Below are 26,222 nucleotides of genomic sequence, written 5' to 3' on the forward strand. Positions count from 1 at the left end.
CTCCCGCTCTTGATTTTTGAATGCTCAAAATTGACAATATTTGGGGAAGAGTTGAAAAATACCTATTTTTTTAACATCTCAACACTGTAAACACTTCCACAATCTGATTTATTTTCAAACCATCCATATGGCTTCTGTAAAAGTCCTCTTGCCGTGTGTGATACACCCTCCCTGTGAGAGCTGCCTCATGGAGAGAGCATTGCCACAACACTTTCTGCTGGTTGAAAGACACATGTATCCAGTTTTCTTATTTGTAGGACAGTCCTAAAATCCAACAGGAATACATGTGAGGCAGTGAGAAGTGACAGGAAGGGAAAGATGAGAATATCCTCACAACCAACAATCTGCTGTAGGACTGGAAGAATTAGGCAAGAATCACAGGCAGATATCCTGGGTTCCTGCAGAGGTGTTTCATCTATTTCCTTTCCAACAACTGAGCCAAACCAACGTTTGTAGCTGGAGAAGAGACGTTCTCTCCCCTATTAATTATGGAGCTTTATTTAGAGTGGTGTTAGGGATAAGGCTGGGAATAAGTAGATGAAACTGATCAAAGGGAAATCTAGAGTGGATGCGATGAAATATTTAAGATCTGTTCAATTACAAGAGTGGTGAAATCCCATCCTTGGGGTAATTTTAAATAGGACTGGACAAAACAATGAAGAATATGCTGAAGGGAAGAAGAGAGGGAGGGTTGGGGTCAGTACACAAGATGGGACATCACTGGTTTCTTTCATCTCCAGGGCCTAGGTTTCCACAAATAACAACTGGAATATCAGCTCTTGCTGCATCCATCCTGCAGTTGCTTTGGTAGCAGAAGGGAAGAGCTGTTGATGAGATAACAAAATTAGTGTGTTAACTGCATGAACCCAAAGCTAGCAGGAATCTTTCCATTCATTTCAGTGGGCTTTGGATCAGACATGGGTTCCTCTATGGCATAGGTCACAAGTGACATGAGTTTTGAGGGTCTCAGTCTCATACTAGCCAGTAGTTGCTTACATCACAAGTCCAGTTTGGCATGAGTGGTTATTGCTGCTCAAGAGAAGACAGGAACTGGAAGAGGAGAGGGTGCTGCAGGTTAGGATACAGGGGCATTGGCAGAGCTGTAGAAAGGAGACCAAGACAGGAACAGTAGGAGGAGCTGCCAGTTCAAAATAATAGACATGGAGGTGCTCTGATACCATGGAGAAAAGTGCTGTAGAAATGCATAAGATGATTAGCTGCAAAAAGGATACAAAATAAAGAATTTGTTAAAAAGAGCAAATAGACCACGCGTGATGCTGAGTATTATTGCACCATGTTCAGACACACTCGAGGCTCTGAAGATCAGAACCACATGGAGGATAAGGAGGGGGAAGGCATTTGTTAACCACAGCACCACATGGACAGTGCTAGCTTTACTGACACTCGCACTGAGAAGTGGAGTCATAAACCCAGGAACCACAGTTCCAATCCCAGACGGGGATTTCTGGCACCGTAAGGAGGAGAAAACAAGCCTGGGTTGGAAAGGGAGTCCCTTCAAAGTGAGACAAAGAAGGGTGACTAGCAGAAACTGAGACAGCTGCAGAGCAGGGTACAGCTGAGGCCTTCAAACCAAAACCAAAGTGGTGGTGAGAGAGATTAGATGTCTTGAGTGAAAAGGGAAGTGAAAAGACAAGAGGGATGGGACCAATGGGCAGTGACCGAGAAAGAGTTTTAGTTGTGGGTTTCACTTGCTTGGATTCTTTCAGCGAGCAATGCTTCTGCCTGGAGGAGAGACTGGATGATGGATGAGTGGTTGGCTCTGGTATGGCAGGAGGTAGGTCTTTGGACTAGAAGGACAACTATTCAGCTTTGGTGTGGTGGCTCCTATAGGCTACGGCACTGTTAGGTAGCCAGATTAGGGGAGGGGAATGGGCTCAGGGGGCATTGCGTGGGCTGACGCCTTCAGCACATTTCCCCTCCTCCTCCTACTGATAAAGGGCAGCCCAGGGGGAAGTGCAGAGAGCAGACGCCCCTGAGGGACAGACACAGCTTAACAGAGTGTATCTCCCTCTCACACAGGCCCCTGGGCTGTGTGAATTCACATTTGGGTGGCATTCGTCTAACTCTCCACGTGATAAAGAAATTTTTATTCTGACTCAGACATGGCGCAGAAAAGCTCAGACGCTACCTGCTCCCAATCCCTGTGCTTCGACATCTTGACCAAGGCATGTGTGAGCTGCTCAGAACTAGCTGGAAAATCCAAGGAGGAGACAAGTAAGAGAAGAGCTGCAGCTTCTGTGTTCTCTGGAGGGGGGAATCAGGCCCTGGCTGGGGATAGGGCCCCCTGGAAGGGGAAGGTTCCCAGGGCTGCAGGAATGAGAATCAGAAGACAGGAACCGGTTAAGGAAGGCAGGGGAGCTTCATCCCCAGTGGTGTGGGGAAAATTAAAATGGAGAAAGTCACTGGCAGCCAGGGAAGGGCAGGAGGAAGAGACAGAATGATGACTATGACACCAACAGCGAGGGAGAGCGAGAGTTCTCAACTACCCCAGAGACAGAGAGGAGAGGCACTATGAAAAGTGCCCCGTCCACACTACGGGTGAGATAAGGATCCTTTAGGAGAGAGAAGGGATGGGCTTGGACTATTGTTTCCCTGTAAGGGCGGGGGGCAGAATGGGCGGATGTTGTGAATTCCAATTGTCATGGGACTTTGCCCCACCACACGTTTGATAGAAATGTTGGGATTATCCACTGTGTCTAAACTCTCCAGCCCCAAGCCCAAAGTTGAGACCGGCCAAGGTTCAGTGAATGGGATTGCTGTCCTCAAGTATGCTCAGTGGCTCCCCTGGGTCTGACTATTGCCTGTCTTGCTTTGATTCCCTCCACAGCATACCACATCACCAGCATAGCCCCCACTTCAACCCAAGCACCTGTCCTTAGCCCAATTTTGCTCTTTGGGATCCCTGCTTTAGTGGGGCTAGTCCTGGTACTGGTTGCTCTTTGGGTATTGCTGGTCTGTCGAGTGAGGAGGTGGCGGCAGAGGAAGAAGAGGAGACCCGATGAAAAACCCAAGGGTAGGTGTCTTTGTTTCATTGACTTTAAGGGTAGAAGGGATCATTGGATCAGCTAGTCTGACCTCCAGCCTTTCACCCAGTGATTCCTTCATAAAGCCCCACCATGTGTAGCTGAACCTGAGCTCATCTTTGGATAGACATGCAGGCTTGATTTGGGATGGAGAACTTCTCACATCCCCTGATAAGTTGGTCCAATGACCGGTCACTTAAAATGTGCTTTGTTTTCCATTTGGACTCTGCTGACTTCAATATCTAGCCACTGGCTCTTGATATGTCTTTGCTAGATGAAAAGGCCCACTAGCATCAGATGCCATCTTTAGTCTGTGATTAAATCACCTCTTAACTTTATTTTCCATAAACTAAACACTGACCTCCTTTAGTCTTTGAAAGGCAATGAGCCCTCCTGGGGCTCTGAGTGAGATGAGAAAGTCCTTCTCCAGAAGATGCACTAACTTCTGCAGAAGCTGTCAAGAAAACAAGAAATTAAGAGTGAAATTTTCCAAGTGGCCATATATCAGATCAGTATGTGTACTGGAAGCTTTATGGACCTAAACACCTCCCTCCACAAGCATACTCTTATTTTTAGCACATCCATCTGTATGCACAGATGATAGAATCTCACAGAGATTGGTACAAATAACTACAATAAATGATCTGGAGAAATGGGTAATCAGTGAGGTGGCAAAATTTGCAGATAACTAAAATTGCCAAGATAGTACAGTCCATAGCAGACTGCAAAGAGCTTCCAAAGTATCTCACAAAACTGGGTGAGTGTGCAACAGAATGGCAGATGAAATTCAGTGTTGATAAATGCAAAGTAAAGCATATTGTAAAACATAATCCAAAGTACACTTATAAAATGATGGGGTCTAAATTAGCTGTAACCACTCAAGAGTGAAATCTTGGAATTATTCTGGATAGTTCTCCAAAAACATACACTCAGTATGCAGCAACAGTCAAAAAGCAAACAATGTTAAGAATTATTAAGAAAGAGATAGATAAAAAGAAAAACAATATCATATTGCCTGTATATAAATACATGGTATGCTCACATCTTGAATACCATGTACAGATGTGATTGCATCATCTAAAAAAAGATATATTGGAATTAGAAAAGTTCAGAAAAAGGCAAAACCGTTGATTAAAGGCATGGAAAGGCTGTCATATGAGGAGAGATTAATAAAACTGGAACTTCTCATCTTGGAAAAGAGATGATTAAGGGGGAATATGATAGAGGTCTATAAAATCATGACTGATGTAGAGAAAGTAAATAAGAAAAAGTTATTTACTCCTTCCCATAAAACAAGAACCAGAGTTCACCAAATTAAATTAATAGGCAGCAGGTTTAAAACAAACAAAAGGAAGTTTTTCATCACACAATGCAGAGTCAACCTGTGGAACTCCCTGCCAGAGGTTGTTGTGAAGGCCAGGACTTTAACAGGGCTCAAAAAAGAGCCAGATAAATTCATCATTGGCTATTAGCCAGGATAGGTAGGAATGGTGTCCCTAGTCTCTGTTTGTTAAGGACTGGAAATGGATGACAGGAGAGGGATCACTTGATGATTATCTGTTAATTCCCTATTTGTCACCTGGCATTGGTCACTGTTAGAAGATGGGATACTCCACTAGATGAACCTTTGATCTGACCCAATATGGCTGTTCTTATGTTTTCATGTACAATGCACAAACCACATTCGTTTGAAGATTAAAGAGCACAACTGTTTGGGAAAAAGTTGTGTAGTAATAAGCTCTACATGAATTTTGCTAATACCTTCATCAATGAACAGACAATGAGATCTTTTCTATAAGCTTTTTAACTGCTTTATAGAATTTTGTAGCAGAGATATAATACTCTATTCAATTTTATAAGTTGTTTCATAAAATCTGTAGAGAAGTTACCATTTTCTATTCAATTTCAGGGAATTTCGTCACAAGCTTGAAATATACTCCTAATTGCTCATGCTTGCAAAATTGTGTTTTTAATTCTAAAATAATAATTAAATGGCAAAAAGAATAATTAGCGCAGATGGTTGCCTGATGAGAACTCATGCTATTCCAGAACATGGAGTTCAGCAAAATTCAAACATCTGGAAATTACAAAATGTAGAGTTAAGGTAAATACCCCACCATCTCAATTCTGCTCCCTTGGAGCCAGCAATAGTGCCTGGGAATTATCTGCATCACTCCAGCTGCATTCACTGTACTAGGTGGAGCTATGTTGAAAAGTGGAGGAATAAGATGAAGCAGCTTGGAAGACCTGTGACAGTGATATGTGGAGATCTGCATCTGAGTCCCCCAGTGTCTGATTAAAAGAAAGAAGTGTACATGTGTATTTTGAGGGCCCAGTTAGCATCATTTCAGCTCAGAATTGTATCAGTCATGTCAGTAGCAGGACACTGGGGTCTTCGTGCCATGGGTATCATTGACAATAAGGTGGGATGTGAGAACTGTTGGTGGATTTAATGAGGGCTGGAGGAATGTACAGATTTGGTGGTCTCCTGAGTGCATGTGTGAAGGGGTCATAGAAAGGTATGGAGTCATTATTACATTTTTCAAGCTCGGTATTCAGTCAGGGAAGTAGACTCCGTATTTGAGCACGGGGTAGGTGAAGGTAGTCCCTACAGTAAAAAGACAGAGTGCAAATGTTTGTGTTATGGTTATATTGGGGCATTAGAATCACCCAAAGAGGACAAAGATAAGGTTGTCTGGGGTTTACTGGTCTCAGAGGGGTAGCTGCGTTAGCCTGTAACTTTAAAAATGAGTAGTCCTGTGGCACCTTGGAGATTAACAAAAATATATGTAGCATATATAGTGCCATGAGCTTTTGAGGGCAAAATGCGCTTCTTCCAACTCATCTGATGAAGTGGGTTTTGCCCACAAAAGCTCATGATACTATATATATTTTGTTAGTCTCTAAGGTGCCACAGGACTACTTGGGTTTTTACTGTTTACCTCAATTCTAGTTCCTGGATTTCTCAAGTCTGAGTTTTGCTGAAGTGAACATGCTGGAAATTAGGCCACAAGCTATCACTGAGCAACCTTAACTCTGGGCTAGTAGTTTTTTCCCCCTTTTAATTTCCTGGATTTTTAAACAGATAAAGAAATGTATGTTGGTAGGCATTAGTGGCCATTTAGACAGGTGTAGTTCTCACCTAGGTTTGTAGTTGATATGCTACTGTGGCAAGGAAATAATGACAAGACCAAGCTTTGTGTTTCCTCAGTGGCTCTCTGAGAACTTCACATCATTACCCTCCTTTTACAGATGGTAAACTGATTTGCCATGGTCACCTAGCAGGCCAGTAGCAGAGCTAGGAGCAATCTAAGAACCATGTTTCCACTGGCCCAGCAGTTCTCAACCCAATTGGGCTCAGGACCATTTATGTTATAACTCAGTAAATAGTTGGTGCGTGGAGGCCTTGGGGTGGTTTCAGTCAGATTTTGCCCTGGCGTGAAGACTGGGGAGGCTGAGTCCTGCCCAGCACACACCCCACAGTGGCAGCTCCTGTGCTGAGGGGATGGCTAGGCTTGGCTCTCTGCTATAGGCACTGCAATCTCCAGAGGGCTTGGTCCTGCCCTCCTGTCTGAACCAAATGTGTGTGAGTGGATTTGTGACCTGGCTCATGGAGGTGCAGTGGCTTATTTAGGCCCTGGTATCATGACAGCTGGGCCTAACCTGAATGAGACTGGGCCCCCAGAGACTGCAATACCTACAGCGCAGGATCGTGAGCCCAGCCAACACAGTGGGACAAACGCTATAGGAGCTGCCATGTGAAACATTCTGGCAACTCAGATTTCAGAAGCCCTGCACTAGGCCACCTGGTTGCTAAGCAATTCCTCGGTGCCCCCCTGCCCCTGCATGTTGCGTTACTGTGGAACAGGGACAGGCTTTGCAATGCATAGTTGAGAGGAATCTCATCCTCAGTCTCCTTCCCAGTTTTACTACATGCTCGTCACAGTAACGAAGCATGGGAGAGAAGACTGGTGTGCACCTCCTTCTCCCCCCCCAACCCTTCTTATCCCATTACAGGCACCAACTTTTTCTCTGGCTAGGGGTACCTCCCCCCTTTTCCAAACCTGGCCTCCCCACCTTGCACATTCAGGTCTAGGGACAAGTAGAGGGTCTCAGACACCCCACTGAGATCAGGCGCCCTAGATCCCAGGACCCACAGCAGGCAGAGACTGGGGCAGGGCTCCCTCAGATCCCAGCACACATTGAGAGGGGAGCACCATTTCCCTAACTACTCCACCTAACTGCGCCCTATGGATCCTGTCTTTTCCCCTCCCCCATCACGCTTTCCCATTTATCCCTCTTCCCATCATACCCGCAGCCCTCACAGCAGACCCAAACCTCTCTGCCTCTGTGGCCACCTACTCTCCTCCTCCACCTCTCCCCTCCCAAGGAAGATCTGCATTTATAATTTATTTGCTTTTCAAATATAGCTTCATAATCATCTCCTTCATATTTGGTTGTACTCAGATTGCAATGCTCCAAAAACATAACAAAACTTGAGAGGCGGCTTTTCCGCAAGTGTTTACAGTTCAGTCTCAGATCTCTGCCCAGGGTAGGTTTCAAACTTCAAAGCTGCAGGCTCAGAGAGTTGTCAAGTGGTCCGTTCATCTCACTGAAATGTTCTCAGATGAAAGAGAATACTCAATAGGGATGAATACAGCCTGAAACAATAACTCGGAGACACGTGAACTGCTCTGTGGCAGCAAGTTGTGCCTCCCCCCATCCTTGGCTAGGAGTTTCTGAGGTGTATCAAGGGCACCCATTCTCAGCAGTGTGTGTGTTGGTACATACACCAAGCAGGCCTGTTTTAAGCTCCCCCCATCCTGAGTCACATGAGGGAGGCAGTAGGCTCTGTCTAAGTTGCCAAAATCTCTCAACTTTAAGAAAAACTGTGTTTCTGGGGCTGTACTGTGGTAGCCCTTTGCTCAACTGGCTGTTAATTTGGATCACTAACACAACCTTGTGCTCCCATGAGGCATGCCAGATTTCAAAGCACTCCATGTAACCATGTAGATGTTAAAGCACTTGGAGAGTTGAGCTTTAAACTGAAAGCTGGACTTAACCACAAGTATAGCAGAGCTGCTGGGTTTCCCTCTCTTCCCTACCAACCACACAGGGGCTGTGCTCCATAGCAGAAAGCCAGGCCTGCTCTCCATCTTCAAGGGTCATGCACCCAAATCTAAAGGCAGGACCACTTTTGGGTTGGGTATGGCCACATCTCTTTCCCCAGGGGAGCTAGTGCCTCTGCGCTGACTCAACCCCACACTCTCTTCTCAGAAACTGTCATGCATCATTTCATGTCTCTCTGAGCACGTCAGAGGCTTCCGGGGAGGGGGTGATGTACTTTCCTGTTCTCTTCACCCTTCTGCTTCTAAGTTTCTGTGTGCAAGGGGGTGAGGGAAAGAGAAATTTCCCAGTGAATGTCACAATTCAGCCATCCCTGAGACCCCTGCACACTGATGCTGGCCCTATGATTGTCCTCCTTTGTATTAGAAACAGCTAGGGTGAGAGATCATCAAGGGCTTTTCACCTGCCCGGCAGAACACACAATTAATTTAGAGTGATGTTTGCAGCAATAAATAACAATCCTTAAGCCCTGGTCTACAGAAGGGAGTTATTTTAAAATAACCCCCCTTATTTTGAAATGATAAGCAGAGCATCCACATTATCAGGCCCATTACTTCAAAATAGTAGGCTGGTTATTTTGAAATCCATGCTTTCCTCGGGGAATAAGCTTATTTCAAAATAGTTATGTCAGGAGTTATTATTTCAAATTTAGTAATTTTGAAATAATTTCCTAGTGTAGACATGCCCTAAAATATTAAGAATGCCTTAGGTCAAAAAATCTAGCCATGCAAGAGTTTGCAAGTGACAAGATAAGGTGGCAAGCACAAGGCATGAGTGGTCTTCCAGTTCACAAATGAGACTCTGTACATCAGTATTTCCCTTAACCCTGACTCCAGGCCTGACTGCTGCACGCACAACAACTTCAGTATAAGATCTAGAAAGAAAGCTTCAAAAGACTTAAAATAGCAATATGTGCTTATGTTTAAGTGTGTAAATGAGGGGGCCAGAGACATGTCAGACTAAAAAGGATCATTTTAAAATTAACACGTTGGTATCATTTCATGAATTGAATGTAAGGGGAATGGGGGGGGGGTTGCTCCACAGTGAGGGCGAGTGAAAATCTTGTTAGTTTCCTCAATTAAGGGGGGGGGGGGAGAAAATTGGGCTTGTATGGAACTGAAACAAGGTCAGTTGCCTTCAAAGCTCCCTTTCACCCCGCATGGCCAAAGACTACTCAGCAGCACTCTGCCTCTGTTCTCCTGCTTCAGGGATGACTTAAACACCACACCAGGTCCATAGGCAGGGGGTGTATGAAGGGTGCAAAAGCACCCCCCATGGTCCTCCAAGTAAGCATGCTCTGGTCGGCTAGGTGTCCACGTTTACCAAAAAAGCACAACCCCCCATGATGCCTTTTTACTCCCCCCAGAAAACTGGATGACTCTTTCTCCTCTCTAAGCCAGGGGCTCTGTTTCTCGCCTAGTCCCCACAGCATGGTCCCATGCCTGGGACTCTGTTGTGTCTTCCTTCTCCTCTTCCACCACAAAGCACCTGTTTTCCCTCCTCAATCTGCTGGAAGGGAACATTGGACTGGCCAGTGTCCTGTTGCGCTCAGCCAGAGCAGGCTTTGAGGAGGCAGGACATTAGGAAGAAGAAAGAGCTGAAGGAAGCCTCCTTCTCTCTCTCCCTCTGGCTGTCCCCGCTGACTAGCCACCCCACAGTGAGAGCAATTATTTCTCAACTGTATTCAGGGTGTCAAGATGTTAAATGTTGTTGGGCAGCTGAGGAAGGCTGTGTCTAGACTGGCAAGTTTTTCCGCAAAAAATCTACGATCTAATGTAAGGTTGTCAGTGTTCTTCCGCAAATACTGTGCTGCTCCCATTCAGGAAAAAGCCTTCTTGTGCAAATGTATTTGTGCAAGAGGGCCAGTGTAGACAGCTAAAAACTGTTTTGCACAAAAAAGCCCCAATCACGATCGGGGCTTTCTTGCACAAAACCATGTCCAGATTGGCACGGACGCTTTTCCGCAAAAAGTGCTTTTGCGCAAAAGCGTCCGTGCCAATCTTGATGCTCTTTTCCGCAAATGCTTTTAATGGAAAAATTTTTAATAAGAAATTAACATTTATCATTTTAATTCATAATATTAATTATGAAGAAATCTAAACTTTAGAATTTTATCCAGTGAGAAGGCAATTGTGATACATTTTCTGTGAGGCACCTCATACCTCCCCTGTATCCTCTTCACACCTCCCCTGGGGAGGCGCACCTCACTGGTTAAGAACCCCTGGGCTATGTCTACACTGGGGCTATCTTGCGCCAGAGCTATGCAAATGAGGCTAAGCACAGAATATCGCTAAACCTCATTTGCATATATAACGAGCCGCCATTTTTGCGGAAGAGGCTCTTGCTCAAGAAGGAGCTGTCTACACTGCCCCTTGCGCAAGAAAAACCCTCTTGCACAATGCCGTTACGCTGATTATTTTCAGGAATAACGGCATTGCGCAAGAAGGTTTTTCTTGAGCAAGAAGAGGCAGTGTAGACAGTTCCTTCTTGCACAAGAGCCTCTTCCGCAAAATGGCGGCTTATTATATATGCAAATGAGGCTCAGCGATATTCCACGCTTAGCCTCATTTGCATAGCTCTGGCACAAGATCGTGCCAGTGTAGACATAGCCCTGGTGTTATAGATAAACAAACTCAGAAATTCTACTGTGTGTAAGGCTTTGTGAGCTCAGCCAACTTCCCTTCCCCAGAAATGTCCTCCATGTCCCTACCCACTTTACCCCATTCTTTTCCCTGCCCCAAAATGCACACTATCTTCTCCGCAGATCCTCAGCTAGCTACCTAGGGACAGCAATCTCTGTCCCACCTAGTGCGCCACGGTGTCTTCTCCCCTCCAATGTGTTCCCTTTGCCCCACAGTGACGCCCCAGAAGAAGCAGAGCTAGTAGCTTGGGCTGGGGCTTTCTCTGCTGTAGGGGAGCTGCATTGCAGTCAATTATTCCATTGCTCACACAGCTCCAGCTGATAGAGCCTGCATCAATTCAGGCTAGCTCAGGTCTTATCCCCACAGAATTTGGGAGTAAGTTACCTCAAGTGCTGCCTCTCCAGCAATCATCACTTTCAAGCATGAATGTGAGATGTTCTTCTGCAAGCTGAGAGGGGTGCAGGCAGTGTAATGTGGCTAATGCAAGCAGGTTCTCTGGGAGGCAGTCCAGGGAGAAAAAGCAGAACCCTTTGGCACACATCTCCCACTTGTCATGGGGCACACAAGAATAGTTTGGCAGCTGGGGTGCTTGTCTTGAGGGTGGGCAAGGAATCTGACAGCTGAACAGTTGTTGGGGCTGCCTGCTAACAATAGAGGGAATGCCCATTGGTGACATCCACTGGCCCTTTACCCCCTTCTTCACTGTAGCACCCTGCCTCCCTCTTGCACATAGTCCTGCAGGATGGTGCCATGGAGGTAGCTCAGCCCTGAGCTATATAGCCCACCGTGCCTTATGGCTTGTGCATTATTAACCCAGCTCTTGTTCTGCTCTAGAAAATCTGTGCAACGTCACTTCCTGTGAAAGCCAAGCCTGTAAGAGACTGAAGCTGCCAGAAGAAAATGATCATGTACTGGCCACCTGCCCACACCTGAATGGCGCCCTGAAGCATGCTGGGTCAGCAGGAAGAGGGGATTTCTCAAAGAAGAAGCCAGTCTTCCAAGGTGGGGCAGGAAGTGATGTCATTAAGCTCGCTGCTCTATCCACCGGCAATGAAGAATGTGACCATGGCTTCCCGCTACCGGCAACTGAACTGGGAGCCACTGTCCTGGTGACCACAAAGACTATTCAGAATAACTGCGCCATCGAGGAGAGACCATGACAGCAGGCAGAATAGGACTGGTGCTAGCTGGATGCTTCTGAAAGTGACTAAATACCTTCATGTAGGTGCTAAATGTGTTACATGGAAATGTCTTAAATCAGAATGAGGCTTTTTCCTGAAGCTAAGTCAGCCTCCTATGCCTTTTGCTTTTCATATTTCCCCCTTTACATGGCAGTTGAAGCCAGAAAGTCCCCATAATGCCCCAAACCAGTGGAGAATACTTGAGTGAAAGGTATTGTCCCTGATCTATGAAGACTGTAGCTGGAGAGGCTAGAAGAGAGATGGCACATGAGGAAAAGTGACTGTTCAGAGTCAGCTTACCAACTGCATGATTGCTGCAGCACCAGGCACGGGAGAACTCGCACCCGTGTTTTAAGGGGGTAGGGAGTATTGAGTGGGTGTGGGGAAGGAGCCTAGGGAGAGTGACTGGGGGAGTGGGATGGGTAAAAAGGAAGAACACAGAGTGAACATTTAAATGGAAGGTGATGTGTTTCATTAGTGCCCACACCTGCACGATTGACATTGGTGGGAGTTTTGCTACTGGCTGCAATGGGAGTGTGGTTGGCTCTTAGGCTACATCTAGACTGCAGGCTTCTTTTGGAAGAAGCTTTTCTGGAAGAGATCTTTTGAAAAAACTTCTTCCGAAAGAGAGTGTCCACGCAGCAAAAGCACATCAAAAAAGCCATCTGCTTTTTCGAAAGATAGCATCCACACTGAATGGACTCTATCTCGCATGTAAGCTGTGATTACTATGGATGGAGTGGCCACTAGGGCACCTGTGATTTTTCCTCTTTCCTTTTCTTTTGAAAGAGCTCCCTCTTCCCCTCCACACATGCCTTTTTCCGAAAGAGCTCTTTTGGGAAAAGGCTTCTTCCTCATAGAAAGAGGTTTACCAATGTCGGAAAAACCCTCTGTTCTTTTGATTTTTTTTTTTGAAATAATGTGATTGCAGTGTGGATGTTAAGTGAAGTATTTTCAGAAAAACTGCTGTTTTTTCCAAAAAAACCTCTGTAGTGTAGACATAGTCTTTGTGCTGGTACAGTGCAAAGTTCTGTGGGGCTTTGTGCCAAGTAACATAAGCCAGACAGCGTGGGCCTTATCCATCTTTTGTTCAACTTATGCTCAAGCCCTTCAAGTATCAGAGGGCTCATAACACACACAGACACCTCCTTCCTGTGACACCCTCACACTATAGCCCTGGCCAGGCTCTGCAGCTCTGTGAATCTCCTGGCAGGGTCTGGGAAGCCCAGAGGTGGAGCTGAATGCATCTTCCCAAGCAGAGGATGAGGAAAGGAAATCTCTGTGGTGACCAGCTGGCTCTGGAATCAGCCAGAACCATGGACAGAGAATTGAGGCTATGACTCTGGGAGGCACCTGGGATGTGTGTGCTTGTCCCACTGGCCACCACTGCTTTAGTTCATGTTTGTTCAAAGAAATACTATGTGGCTGTGTCTAGACTGCTTTTTGTCATCTGCTTTTGCGGAAAAACTTGCCAGCTGTCTACACTGGCCGCTTGAATTTCCACAAAAGCACTGACGAGTCATGTAAGATTGTCAGTGCTTTTGAGGAAATACTATGCTGCTCCTGTTCGGGAAAAAGTCTTTTTCCACAAAACTTTTGCGCAAAAGGGCCAGTGTAGACAGCAGAGATTTGTTTTCCACAAAAAAGCCCTGATTGCAAAAATGGCAATCGGGGCTTTTTTGCGGAAAAGCGCGTCTAGATTGGCCACGGACGCTTTTCCGCAAAAAGTGCTTTTGCGGAAAAGCGTCCTGCCAATCTAGATGTGCTTTTCCGAAAATGCTTTTAACGGAAAACTTTTCAGTTAAAAGCATTTCCGGAAAATCATGCCAGTCTAGACGTAGCCTGTGTGACATGACAAGAGGAGCGATAAGAATAGACTTTTGTAACATGATGGAAGAGCAAGAGAGAATATTTCATTTATAACTCATGTTTCTGTAAGTTTGTCTGTGGGGAAACTGACCAGCATAGCTATTCCGAATAACTCCTTATGGATATGTCGACACAGCAAAGTTATTTTGAAATAACAGTAGTTATTTCGAAATAACTTTCCTAGCGTCTACACAAGCCAACCGCTATTTCAAAATTAATTCTAAATAGCAGAGGGCTTATTTTGAAATTGGTAAACCTCATTCCATGAGGAATAGCGCCTATTTTGAAATTGCTATTTCGAAATAAGCACTGTGTAGATGCTTATTTCGAAATAGGGGGCCTCCAGCTCTTCCCAGGTGCCCTGGTGGCCACTCTGGGCACAAATAGGAAAACTCCTCTCCTCCCTCCCCATCCCGGAGCCCTTAAAGGGCTAGAGTCTAGCTTCAGTCTTTTGGGGCTAACACCAGGTCTGCCAGCCCAGAGCCACTCTGCTGCTGCTCCGACCCAGGCCACATGAGCCAGCAAGCCACTGGCAGCCAGCCTTCCACCATTCCCCAGGACTAGTCTGCCAGCTCCCTGGAGCCTGCCAGGGGCCAGAGAAGGCAGGAGCCTTCCTGGTCCAGTGCAGAGATCATGGACCTGATTGAGGTTTGGGGGGTGCTGCCAACATCCATGATCTCCCCACTGCGTGGAGGAACGCAGCTGTCTATGGCAGGATGGCTGCCAGTCTGGCCACCAAAGGCCACATCCGAACCCAGGAGCAGGTGCGGATAAAAATCAAGGAGCTGCAGCAGGCATATGCCAGGGCCACAGGGGGAAGCTCCCAACCAGAGGCAAACCCAGAGAGATGCCCCTATTTGGATGCCCTGGACTGCATCCTGGGGGGCGGGACGGTCCATGCTCCCCAGGTGGTCATCAACCCTGGGGCAGAGGGCCCTGACAAGGGCATGGAGAAGGAGGAAGAGGAGGTCCAGGAGCCACAGGAGCCCGGAGGGAGCATGCCGCAAAGCCAGGGCCCCTGAGCTGTCCCAGCAGTCCTGTTGCTGGTGTCGTCCAAGGTCGGGGAGGCAACAACATGTGAGTGCCATCACTGTTCCCTTATGCGGGGGTGGGAGGGGAGGGAGACCAGAGACTGCTCATGTGGGCCTTGCTGACCACGGCTCACACAGCAATCTATGCATGTGCCGTGCCATCCCTGGGCACGTGGCCCCAGCTGGCTGCTACACAGGAGCCGTGGCCTGTTACCCACACTCGTGTATGTATGACGGCACATGACGTGCTCCTGACCCTGGCGTGGGACACAACAGGATGCCCTCCCTCCACAAGCCCCTTCTACACAGAGGCATGGGACAACTTCCTCCCACCCCTCCCCCATAGACCCACACCTCATACAGCACAGGACATGGGTGCACTCCTGGGTCAGTTCCCACTCCCAGGATAGCAGGACATCCCGAACATGGCCTCTGTGCTAGCACATCAGCTCTGATGCTACAGAGACCTGTCATCCTTGCCGTGCAGAGGGGGGCTGGGCTTCACCCACTGTTTCCCCAAGGATAACTGACCACCTCTCTTGTTTCTCCATAGCTGCACCAGCTGCGAGTGCAGAGTACACCACTCTGCCCAGGACATCCTCCCGCACCCGGGCACTCAGCAGGCTGACCCGTAACCAGGAGGAGTACCAGCGGCAGCACCTGGGGATACTGCGAGGCCTGCACCGCACCCTGGACTACTGGGTGCATAAAGACCTGCAGCTCCAGCGGGAGCTGTGCCATCTGTGACCACCTGCAGACCCTGGTGCAGAGATTGCTGCCTCCGGCTGCTCCAGCCCCTGCTGCCTCCCCAGCTACCGCTCCCCCTCCCACTCACAGAGCTCCATGAAGGTGTCTTTCTTCATTCTAAAGTTCTGGGTCTATTGTTGGTCTCCCCAGTGCTCCAGGATGATGTGGTCCCACCAGTGGCTGCTGGTGTCCAGACGCCAGATGCGGTGGGGCAATCTGGCTTCCAGGAGCTGCAGCTGCTCCTCCACATACCCCAGGAGTGTCTGGATGACGGCCTGGGATTTGGGCTGCAGCAGATGCTGTAAGGCAGCCTCCAGAAAGTGCTATTAGGCTTGCAGCAACACATCCAAAAGAAGCACCAGAGTGCCCATGGCCAGCTCCGGCTCCACGGTGCAGAGTGCCGTGGTGTCCCGAGTAAAGGCAACCAGAGCACGCAAAGAAAAAAATGCTTTGCTGTCCCTCTTTGAGGTAGGCAAGCAAGCAGAGAAACCTGAGAACCGGCTGTCCAGTGGGGCCCCTTTAAGCATAGGCCTCAGATAGCCTCAGGCAGCAGCCACACAAAGTAACTCCTGACCTGATGCACTGCTGGAACCGGTTTCAGCTGGCCTTAAATGCGATTCAGCATCCACTCAGTGTGGATGCGCTATTTCGAAATGCATTTTGTGTGTAGACACATTATTTCAAAATAAGATATTTTGAAATTAGATATTTCAAAATAATGCTGTAGTGTAGATGTACCCTACATGGATACTGATCTGAAATTGAAGTGACTTTAATCCAGAAGAGTTGCTAGAGAGAATTGCAGAAGCTGCTACAGGGAATGAAAGCCTGAACTCTTTGCTACAACTGGTGTCTCAGATTTTCTCACAGCGGTCCTGACAGAGTAAGAGAGCAAAACTATGTTTAAACTAACATACAACATCCCCTGGTTGGTGCCATAAAGCTTAGTGCTCAGCATGGCTATGCAGGTGACCTGGATTCAAGTCTCAGGCTCTCACTGCCTCGCGGCTGCAAGTGCTGCAGAAACTGGACTAAATGCTCAACAGCTTCTTCATGGGAAGCCCACATTTAATTACCTGTCTGTGGTAGTGGGTAGGGTAAGTATAGCTACAGGCTGCAGTGCAAGGCAGGCTGCAGGCAGTTGTCACTGTGGTGCGTAGCTACATACCACAGTGAAAGGCTCAGGCAGGAAAGAGCTGCCGGAGCCTTTTCCCACTGCCTGACCCTTGCACTGTGGGGCAATGAGATACTACGCTGCTAAAAACAGCAGTGTAGGTGTGAGAGGCACTGCTTGGGCACATGGGGAGATGTGTAGGGTACATTGAGATGCATAAGGCACTGCACTCTACTCACTGTCAACAGCACTATTTAAACCTGTGGTAGCTGGGCATGCAATGTCTGTACTTTGCACACCACCCTAAGCCTATGGTACTTTCAGCATCCCATTGCCTCAGTCTGAAACACTGTGAAAGCAGTAGCACCCAGACAATCCTCATGTCACACAGCCGTAGTGATGGTAGCCCACACAGCAGCAGTAGTGGCCATCTCTGAAAGGAAGAGCCCCTCCCCATGAAACAGGGGTGCTTAGTCTTTGGGTCCCAAGACCTCCAGTTGCTGCCATTCACAACAGTACCTCTTCAGGTGCTATCCCAGAATCCTTTGTGCCATTTTCTAGAATGACTTTCAAGGGAAGCACTGATGAAATTAACCACATGGTTTATGGGGCATTCCTGGCATTTGAAGGAGAGACTGGGCTTAAGTGGCAAAGCAAATCTGCTTCATTGGAGGACTGGCGATAGACAGGAGGCAGGATTGCAGACATATCTTCTCTCTTCCATTTCTTATCTGGCAATTGCCTGTGGCTGCCAGGTTGAGATTTGCTGATGTAGACACCTGACCATCTCTTCAATAAAGAAGTTAAAAAATCCTAAGAGCTGGGGATGGAAAAGGACTATTCTTAGATTCCAAGAGCAAAAGGGACCTATGTGACTACCTAATTTGACTTCCTGTATAACATAGGCCACAGGACTTTCCCCCAAATAATTCCTAGAGCAGAGCTTTAGAAAAACAGCCACTCGTGAAGTACAAATTCTCAGTGATGGAGAATTCACCAAAACCCTTGGTAAATTGTCCCAATGATTAATTACTCTCATGGTTAAAAAATCATGCCTTATTTCCAGGGTGAATTTGTCTAGCTTCAACTTTGAGCCATTGGATCGTGCTATACCTTTTTCTAACAGAGGGAAGAGCTCATTATTGAATATTTGTTCCCCATGTGGGTAATTATAGACTGCAATAAAGTCATCCCTTAACCTCCTCTTTGGTAAACTAAATAGATTGAGCTCCTTGAGTCTATCACTGTAAGGCATGTTTTCCAATTCTCTAATCATTCTCATAGCTCTTCTCTGAACCCTCTCCAATTTATTAACATCCTTTCCTGAATTATGGACACCAGAACTGGACATAGTATTCAGCAGCAGTCAAACACAAAAGTAAAATAACCTTTTAACACCTATTTGAGAGTCTCCTTTTTATATATCTCAGGGTCACATTAGTTCTTTGGTCACAGTATCAAACAGGGAGCTCGTTTTCAGCTGTCATCCACTATGACCCCAAATCTTTTTCAGAGTGACTGCTCCTCATAACAGAGTCCCCACTCGTGTAAGTATGCCCTACAGTTTTTAATCCTGTAGGTACACATTTACATTTAGCTGTATTAAAATACTTATTTTTAGTTAGACTCAGTTTGCCAAGTGATTCAGATTACCCTGAATTAGTAACCTATCCTCTGGCTAGTGGGTGAGCTCAACTTGTGCCAAGGCAAGATTGTTTCCAGCAGTACATTTCTCAGCAGTTTGTCCAGTCCAGCTTGAAAGGGCCAAGTAATAGGACATCCATCTTATCTAAAACCACGGTGAAACATCCCTCTTATGAGATGCCACTAGGCTTTGAATATCAGTGGTTCCTGCAGGCACCATTTCAATCCATTCTGCATTCTTCTGAGGCAAGTGGTTACCTATCTGTCTTGAATATGTTTTTTCCTTCCACTACTTTGCCTGCTTGACCCAATGACGAGTGAGAACACAGCAGTATTAATTCTCCCATCCTGAATGGGGTTGAGGGAAATGAGACTGACTGCCCATTGCCTGTGCCTGGGGAGACGACACAAAGAAAATAAGTTGTAATATTAAAGAATAAAGTGGAATTATGCTCAGTCCGTGAGGCTGCTCTTGTGTCTTTCTGGTGTGTACATGGGACCGGGGATTATTCAGTCCTCACATCCATATTTATACTATTGTGCCCAGTTGATAGTCCTGGTATGCAAATCCTCTCTCCGTAGAGCAGGTAGAGAAAAGTCAACACCAATGGAAGCGTCCTTTACCCATGCCCTCAGAAGAAGCATTCTGTACCCACTGCTCCCTCACGAGAAGAGACCACCTCTAAGTGTGGGTCAAGTGCCATTTCCCAGGCACGTTTAGCTATGAACTCTCCAGAGAGGCTGCCCCCATAAGGTCAAAGGCATGCCAGTTACCATGTGGACACCTGCCTATAACCAGGGGTCTCAAACTCACCGCCCGTGAGCCATCTATCGCTGGAGCATTTTCGCAATCTGACTTGGGAGTCCTGGTGCCCTAAGGGGGCATGTCCCTCTCCATCCCCAGGCCCCACCTCTTCTCACCACCACCCCATTATCTCCCCACATTGCACCCATCCCCTGAGCGAGGCAGCCTCAGGGCTTACTGAGGAAGTGGAGAGAAGCAGTGTGAGTGTACGTGCTGAGTGCACTCTGCTTCTCTGCAAATTCCACTGCTGCAGGGAGGCCCGGCCACTGCTGCTGCCCCATGCCAAGCGCCCCCCACTGATCCCGAGGCCGCATCCCTTGGGAGATGAGGTGCAATGGGGGAGAGAATGGGGCGGTGGTGGGAAGGAGCGGGACTTGGGATTCCTGGTCTGAATTGCGAAAATGCTCTGGCCATAGATGGCCCTTGGGCTGTCAGTTTGAGACCGCTGAGCTAGATCAAGCCTAGGTAGTGATTCAGGGACCAGGGACACGGGCAGTCTAACCTAGCCATTAGAGCCAGAGCCCAGCCTAGCATCAGAGCTAGAAGTAGGACTCAGGGTATGTCTACACTACCCTCCTAGTTCGAACTAGGAGGGTAATGTATGCATACCGCACTTGCTAATGAAGCCCGGGATTTGAATTTCCCGGGCTTCATTAGCATAAGCGGGGAGCCGCCATTTTTAAATCCCCGCTGCTTCGAACCCCGTGCAGCGCGGCTACACGGGGCTCGAACTAGGTAGTTCGGACTAGGGTGCCTATTCCGAACTACCGGTACACCTTGTTTCACGAGGAGTAACGGTAGTTCGGAATAGGCACCTAGTCCGAACTACCTAGTTCGAGCCCGTGTAGCCGCGCTGCACGGGGTTCGAAGCAGCGGGGATTTAAAAATGGCGGCTCCCCGCTTATGCTAATGAAGCCCGGGAAATTCAAATCCTGGGCTTCATTAGCAAGTGCGGTATGCATACATTACCCCGCTAGTTCGAACTAGCGGGGTAGTGTAGACATACCCTCAGAGCCAGAACCACAATCAGGCAAGGGAGCGAGGATGGAGCAAACAAGCGGGACTGGAGCAAAGCTGGAAATAAGATGGGCAGGCCCAGGGGAGATCACAGCTGCAGCTTACCTGCTGCTATTACGCACAGACCTATTGATGCCTTACAAGCAAGCGGGTGAGCTGGCAAACCAGGTGATTCTGCCATCATCCAGCTGGGCTCATTACTTGGCCTGAGGGCTGAGCCAGGCAGGGCCAAGCCCATCGTTCCTGACCTATCAACTGCAGGATGGAAATGACCAGGACTTGACAAACGGCAGTGAAACCTACTCGCCAGCCCCGCACTGCATATGCGCAAGACCCACATTGCGCATGCGCGCGCTGCCAGTGAACAGGGCGACCAGCTGAAATCTACTTGCCACAGGCGAGTAGATTCAGTGATTTGTTGAGCCCTGGAAATGACCTTCAGCCATTAGCTATCTCCTCTTTATTGCCTTCTGAGATGGACAGGCAGAGTGCTGGACAGCACCAGGTGACTATGGGATTAAACTCAGGGGCTGCATTTAGACTGGAAAGTTTTTCTGCAAAAGCAGCTGTTTTTGCGGAAAAACTTGCCAGCTGTCTACACTGGCCGCTTGAATTTCTGCAAGAACACTGACGATCTCATGTAAGATTGTCAGTGTTCTTGCAGAAATACTATGCTGCTCCCATTCAGGTAAAAGCCCTCTTGCGCAAAAGCATTTGCGCAAGAGGACCAGTGTAGACAAAGCGGTATTGTTTTGTGCAAAAAAGCCCCAATCATAAAAATGGCGATAGGGGCTTTCTTGTGCAAAACCACGTCTAGATTGGCACGGACGCTTTTCCGCAAAAAGTGCTTTTGTGGAAAAGCGTCCGTGCCAATCTAGACGCTCTTTTCCGCAAATGCTTTTAACGGAAAAGTTTTCCATTAAAAGCATTTGCGGAAAATCATGCCAGTCTAGACGTAGCCAGGGAGCTAGCAAGGGTATTGGCAGCAGGCCAGAAGAACCAATGGGGATTCAATGCTGAAATCTGAATTGGCTACAGATAGCTGGTCTGCTCTCCCTTTGTGGGGGATGGGCTGGAGAGCACAGATGCAGGGATCAGAATGACCATGTCTATAAGAAATATTGGACATGGGAGTGAACTGGATCTTGAAGTACAGATCAGCGTGTATTGTGAGTAGAAGGAAAAGTGTATCTAGGGTATTTTTCCTTTTTTTGGTTGTTTGGTTTAAACTCTGTGAATCCATGCCTTCCCTCCCCCATTCACTATCTAAGAATGGTTCCCAGAGATTTTTTCTCTGTGTTTTAATTTGATTTAGTTAGTTGCTCGGTATACCTAGCAATCAAGCATGCTTTATCAAGTATATCTTTTGTTTGTTAATAAAAATCACTTTTTTAAGGTGATGATTTGATTCTTGTGTCCTGGAAAGTAACGGGGTCTGTGTGTGTATTTACCTGCCTAAGAGACTGCAGCTTGTTTCTCTCTTTTCTTTTTTCAAGCTTTCTTGGGGCAAAAGAGCTTTGGATACCCCCAGGGAAGGAATTTAAGTGTTCCCTTCTGTTTTTTAGGGTGAAATCACTTGATGGTGGCAGCTTTTGGGGTTTTTTTCCTCAGAGCCAGTGCATCTGTGACTGTGGGGAGGTTTTCTTGTGAACAAAGCCTATAGAGGCAAAGTATTTAAAGTCTTTGTGGGCCCCCAACTTCCGCACTTAGGCTATGTCTGGACTCCAGGCTTCTTTTGGAAGAAGCTTTTCCAGAAGAGATCTTGCGGAAAAACTTGTTCTGAAAGACAGCATCCACACAGCAAAAGTGCATGGAAAAAGTGATCTGCCTTTTCAAAAGATAGAGTTCACATAGCATCCAATCAATTTCATTTTTCAGTTGTAATTACTATGGATGGAGTAGCCACCAGGGCACCTGTGCTTTTTCCTCTTCTTTCAAAAGAGCTCCCTTTTCCCCATCCACACACACCTTTTTCCAAAAGAGTTCTTTCGGAAAAAGGCTTCTTCCTCATAGAAAGATTTATCACTGTCAGAAAAAACCCTGCATTCTTTCAACTTTCTGTCAAAAGAACTTGTGGCAGAGAGCCTTGGTCTGGTTCGCCGGCTGGCCCACAAATCAGTCAACAAGCCCTTCTGGTGCAGTCACCCATGCCTTTTATTGTCCGTTCCTACCACCTTCTATTTACAAAGTTTACAGCCTAGACAGGCAGCTTTCCCCCTCCCCTACCTGAGAGCACACTAAGCCACATCCTGGCTCCTTATTCCTGCTTTCTCTGCCTTTATATAGCCCTCCTTCGGCGAGGCCCACAGCTGCTTCTGATAGCCCTGCAGGCCTGGGCTTGCTCAGCTGTTTCCCCTTAGCCAGGCTACCATGGCAGAACTCTGGCTTAGCCAGCAGGCTGTCACAGAACTCAACTGCAGTGTGGACATAAATGTAGTTTTTTTCTGGAAAAATGGCTGTTTTTCTGGAAAAACTCTGCAGTGTAGACATGCCCTCAGCGTGCAAGAGCAGGGAACAGCCCTGATGCCTCCCTTGTTGTTTTTGGCTCCTACTGAAATGTGAGAGCTTAAAGAGATGCCTCAGAAGCTGATCTTTTAGTCCTTCAGCATCAAGACCTTCTGAGTTCACCTTTCCATGGACTGATTTGTTCACCAGGTGAAATATGAAACAGGACTGCAGAGGAGAAAGGAGCGGGCCAAAAAGGCTTTGAAAAGAACATAAGGAGGCCCCCTTCCCATGACCCATCTCCAAGAGGTTTGCATGAGCATGGCGTAACCTAGGACTGAGCATTGAACAGTGGCCAAAACCTGGGCAGAGAACATAACTCACACGGGTGCCTGCCAAGGCCACAAACCCAGCGGTATGCCTGTGGAGCTAGTGAGGTTGGTTTAGGGTTTGGATATGCAGCAGCTGGGTAAGGAGAGCTCCTGCCACCCATCTCGGCCAATCTCGGTCACTAGAGAAGCAAATTTGAAGGATTCAGCATTATGAAAGCTCAGTGAATGCTTGTCACAAAACTACCAGTGTGAAGAAGGCCCAGGAGTAGACCCACAGGATGTGCTTCAGCTCAGCACTGAGATGCACTGACAAGAGGTATTTGGGAGCACTGAACAATACCAGGAGGGGGTAGGGCAGGGCAAGAGTGAGTGGCAGAGCTGAATGGGGTCCTAGGACAGGAATGCGGGAGGTGCTGCAGTGAAGCGTACTGCTAGAGCTGGACTTGGGGTGAGGGGCCGAAGGGGAGGGAAAGCTTGCATGTGGCTTGCCTACATTCTGGCACATTATACAAGCTAGGTAATTATTCTCTGTGTCCTGGGTATACTCCAGCTGGGATAATGATATCTCATCTACTTAAAATGCCCCTGCAGTTTCAAATGAAGTTAGCATTCTTTGCTTCCTGCCCTCAGTGGCTGCACATGTGTTTTTAGACAGTCGCCATGTTCCACCCTGAGGTGGCTGCATGTCAGTGGTACCGTGGGCGAGTGATTTCTGTATATACAGACTGCAAAGAGCTTTACACGCCTTTGTGAGGAAACTGGCTACAGAAATCCAAGTTACAGTCATGAGGAAGGATGATCTTGTAGCAAAAGCACTGCTCTAGGCCTCAGGACAGTGGGGTTCTCTGTCTCTGCCCCAGACAGCCCAGAGTCCCTTTCTCCTTCTGCCTAGCTTCCCCATCCTGGAATGGGGAAGCTGATACTCCTGTTGGCTCATTTTGTGTCTCTTGTGTCTATTACACTGTAAGCCCTTGGGCACTAGGGGCACTAGTCTCAGCCAGGCCTCCAGGCTCTGAGGTAATACTGTACCGCTTCACCTGGACCTGGACCCTCACTCTCTCAGACACTAACAGTTCATACACAAGCCTTAAAAATGTAGCATCACGCTCACCTCCTGAACCAATGTCCCTTCCAGTCACCAGTTCCTGCCTGGTCCTCGCTCCCACAAGCCAGACCATAATCATAACGCTGAGTTATGATGTCCCATGACATGGAGGAGCATGGGTTGCCGTGGAGAGGGGCTGAGCCCCGCAACAGTCACATTTCATCTGCAGTATGTGGTTAGCTGTTCAGAAAGGTCAGACGAGCCTTGTTCTCCTTTGTGAGGGGTCTGGGAGGCAACAGGGGTGGAGCTGGGGAGTGTTGACAGTTGACTCCCCTCACTACCTCTCTAACTTTCCACTGCAGTTTTTCACTTCCCCATCTCGGGTAGGCTGTGTTCTTCTTCCTCCAGTTGAAAGGACATTCCTTGCTGGGTGTATGTATAAGGGGGCTTCCCCTATTTTGCATAGGAGGGTCTGACAGAGTTGGTGGGGGGAGGGGAGTCTGTGGAAACCCTAGAGGCAGATCCTAAGGTCTGGGTCTTCACCATAAAAGCATGTCAAGACTGTGAATAGCACAACTGAGAAATTACCTCCCTTTCCAAGGAAAGGCATGAAACAGGTTCCAACAGAGTCATCTCACCAGGCACATGTGGCTGTGGGGGGCTCCAATGGGTTGTATTGCTGGGGACACTCAAGGGTCGTGTGCTGGTACGGGGCAGAAAATGTGCAAGGGGGTGGCTCTGAGCATCATGTGCTCCTGTTCTGGGCTTATATTATACCCTTTGGTCACAGAACTGAACTTGGCCTTTTCCTTAGCCAGAATCAGCATGGAGACAGTGTTTCTGAAAGGGTTAATGAATGACACTGTATTTTAGGCACTTGAACAGCCAGTGGTGGATATTAACAACCTCCTCACTCCTGCAGGGGGCACAGCTACAAAATACCTACCCACCCTCTGGCCTTGCCTTTAGGGGAACCAAACCTTCAGAAGCGGGGAGGTGTAGCCTCATCATCTTTGGGGTTGCGATGAAACAAAAATCCCTACTCCATTTTCCATGCATTACATTGACCTCAGGGAGCCACCTGTTTGCATACCTTGTGTGAGATAAAAGTATGATGCTGTGGAGCCGTGTCGTCATGTCACAGCACTGTTTCAGTGCCACCCTGTAATCATTGCATGAGAGCTGTACAGGCAGTCCCCGGGTTACGTACAAGATAGGGACTGTAGGTTTGTTCTTAAGTTGAATCTGTATGTAAGTCGGAACTGGCGTCCAGATTCAGCCGCTGCTGAAATTGACCAGCGGCTGACTACAGGAAGCCAGAGGCAGAGTTGCTCTGCCCCGGGCTTCCTGGAATCAGCCGCTGATCAGTTTCAACAGGCTGAATCTGGACGACAGTTCTTACATACAGATTCAACTTAAGAACCCCAGGCGTCCCCAAGTCAGCTGCTGCTGAAACTGATCAGCGGCTGATTTCAGGAAGTCTGGGGCAGAGCAACTCTGCCTCGGGCTTTCTGTAGTCAGCGCTGGTCAGTTTCAGCAGCGGCTGACTTGGGAACGCCTGGGGCAGAGCAGCTGGGGTGCTGCCGGGTTGGTCCAGTAGCGCCCAGAGCGGCGCTACGGGACCAACCGGCAGTGCCCCAGCTGCTGTACCACAGGCGTCCGGAGAAAAGCCGCGGAGCACGGGCACAGCGGGACAGCCCAGACGTGCCGCAGCTCTCCTGCTGCCCGCGTGCTCCGCGGCTTTGCTCCCCGTCTCCCTGGTCTGCTGGTCTCCAGCAGACCAGCAGACCAGGGAGACGGGGAGCAAAGCAGAGCAAAGCCGCCGAGCACACCGGCAGCGGGAGAGCCACGGCGCGTCTGGGCTGTCCGCTGCCCGCGTGCTCCGCGGCTTTGCTCCGCTTTGCTCCCTGTCTCCGTGGTCTGTTGGTCTCCAGCAGACCAGGGAGATGGGGAGCAAAGCCGCGGAACACGCCGGCAGCGGGACAGCCGCGGCGCGTCTGGGCTGTCTGCTGCCCGTGTGCTCCCCGGCTTTGCTCCCCGTCTCCCTGGTCTGGGGAGATGTGGAGCAAAGCCGCGGAGCACGCAGGCAGCAGACAGCCCAGACGCGCTGCGGCTGTCCCGCTGCCGGTGTCCTCAGAGGCTTTGCTTCCCATCTCCCTGGTCTGCTGGTTTTCAGCAG

At 48.2% G+C, this 26,222-nt stretch overlaps 1 protein-coding gene across 2 annotated transcripts; it reads left to right on the forward strand.

Annotated features, from left to right (window-relative positions):
- The first annotated feature begins 1,669 nt into the window (after positions 1 to 1,669).
- Positions 1,670 to 19,754, forward strand: TNFRSF13C (TNF receptor superfamily member 13C). Of its 2 annotated transcripts, none has more exons than XM_075935942.1 (5): positions 1,670 to 1,795; positions 2,122 to 2,235; positions 2,849 to 3,034; positions 11,648 to 14,940; positions 15,448 to 19,754. In XM_075935942.1, the coding sequence occupies exons 1-4, from the start codon at positions 1,786 to 1,788 to the stop codon at positions 11,971 to 11,973; spliced, it is 636 nt and encodes a 211-aa protein (XP_075792057.1). In that variant the 5' UTR covers positions 1,670 to 1,785; the 3' UTR covers positions 11,974 to 14,940; positions 15,448 to 19,754. The 2 variants fall into 2 exon arrangements, with proteins under 2 accessions (XP_075792057.1, XP_006120590.2); XM_006120528.4 differs by having other exon boundaries at positions 11,648 to 12,034.
- Positions 19,755 to 26,222: the final 6,468 nt, after the last annotated feature.

Source organism: Pelodiscus sinensis, chromosome 1, assembly GCF_049634645.1.
Source record: "Pelodiscus sinensis isolate JC-2024 chromosome 1, ASM4963464v1, whole genome shotgun sequence".
Classification (NCBI taxonomy): domain Eukaryota; kingdom Metazoa; phylum Chordata; order Testudines; family Trionychidae; genus Pelodiscus; species Pelodiscus sinensis.

Coding starts and splice junctions, on each gene's coding strand:
- TNFRSF13C (XM_075935942.1), top strand. Junction 2,236..2,848: donor AAAATCCAAGGAGGAGACAA/GTAAGAGAAGAG, acceptor TTCCCTCCACAG/CATACCACATCACCAGCATA. Junction 3,035..11,647: donor ACCCGATGAAAAACCCAAGG/GTAGGTGTCTTT, acceptor GTTCTGCTCTAG/AAAATCTGTGCAACGTCACT.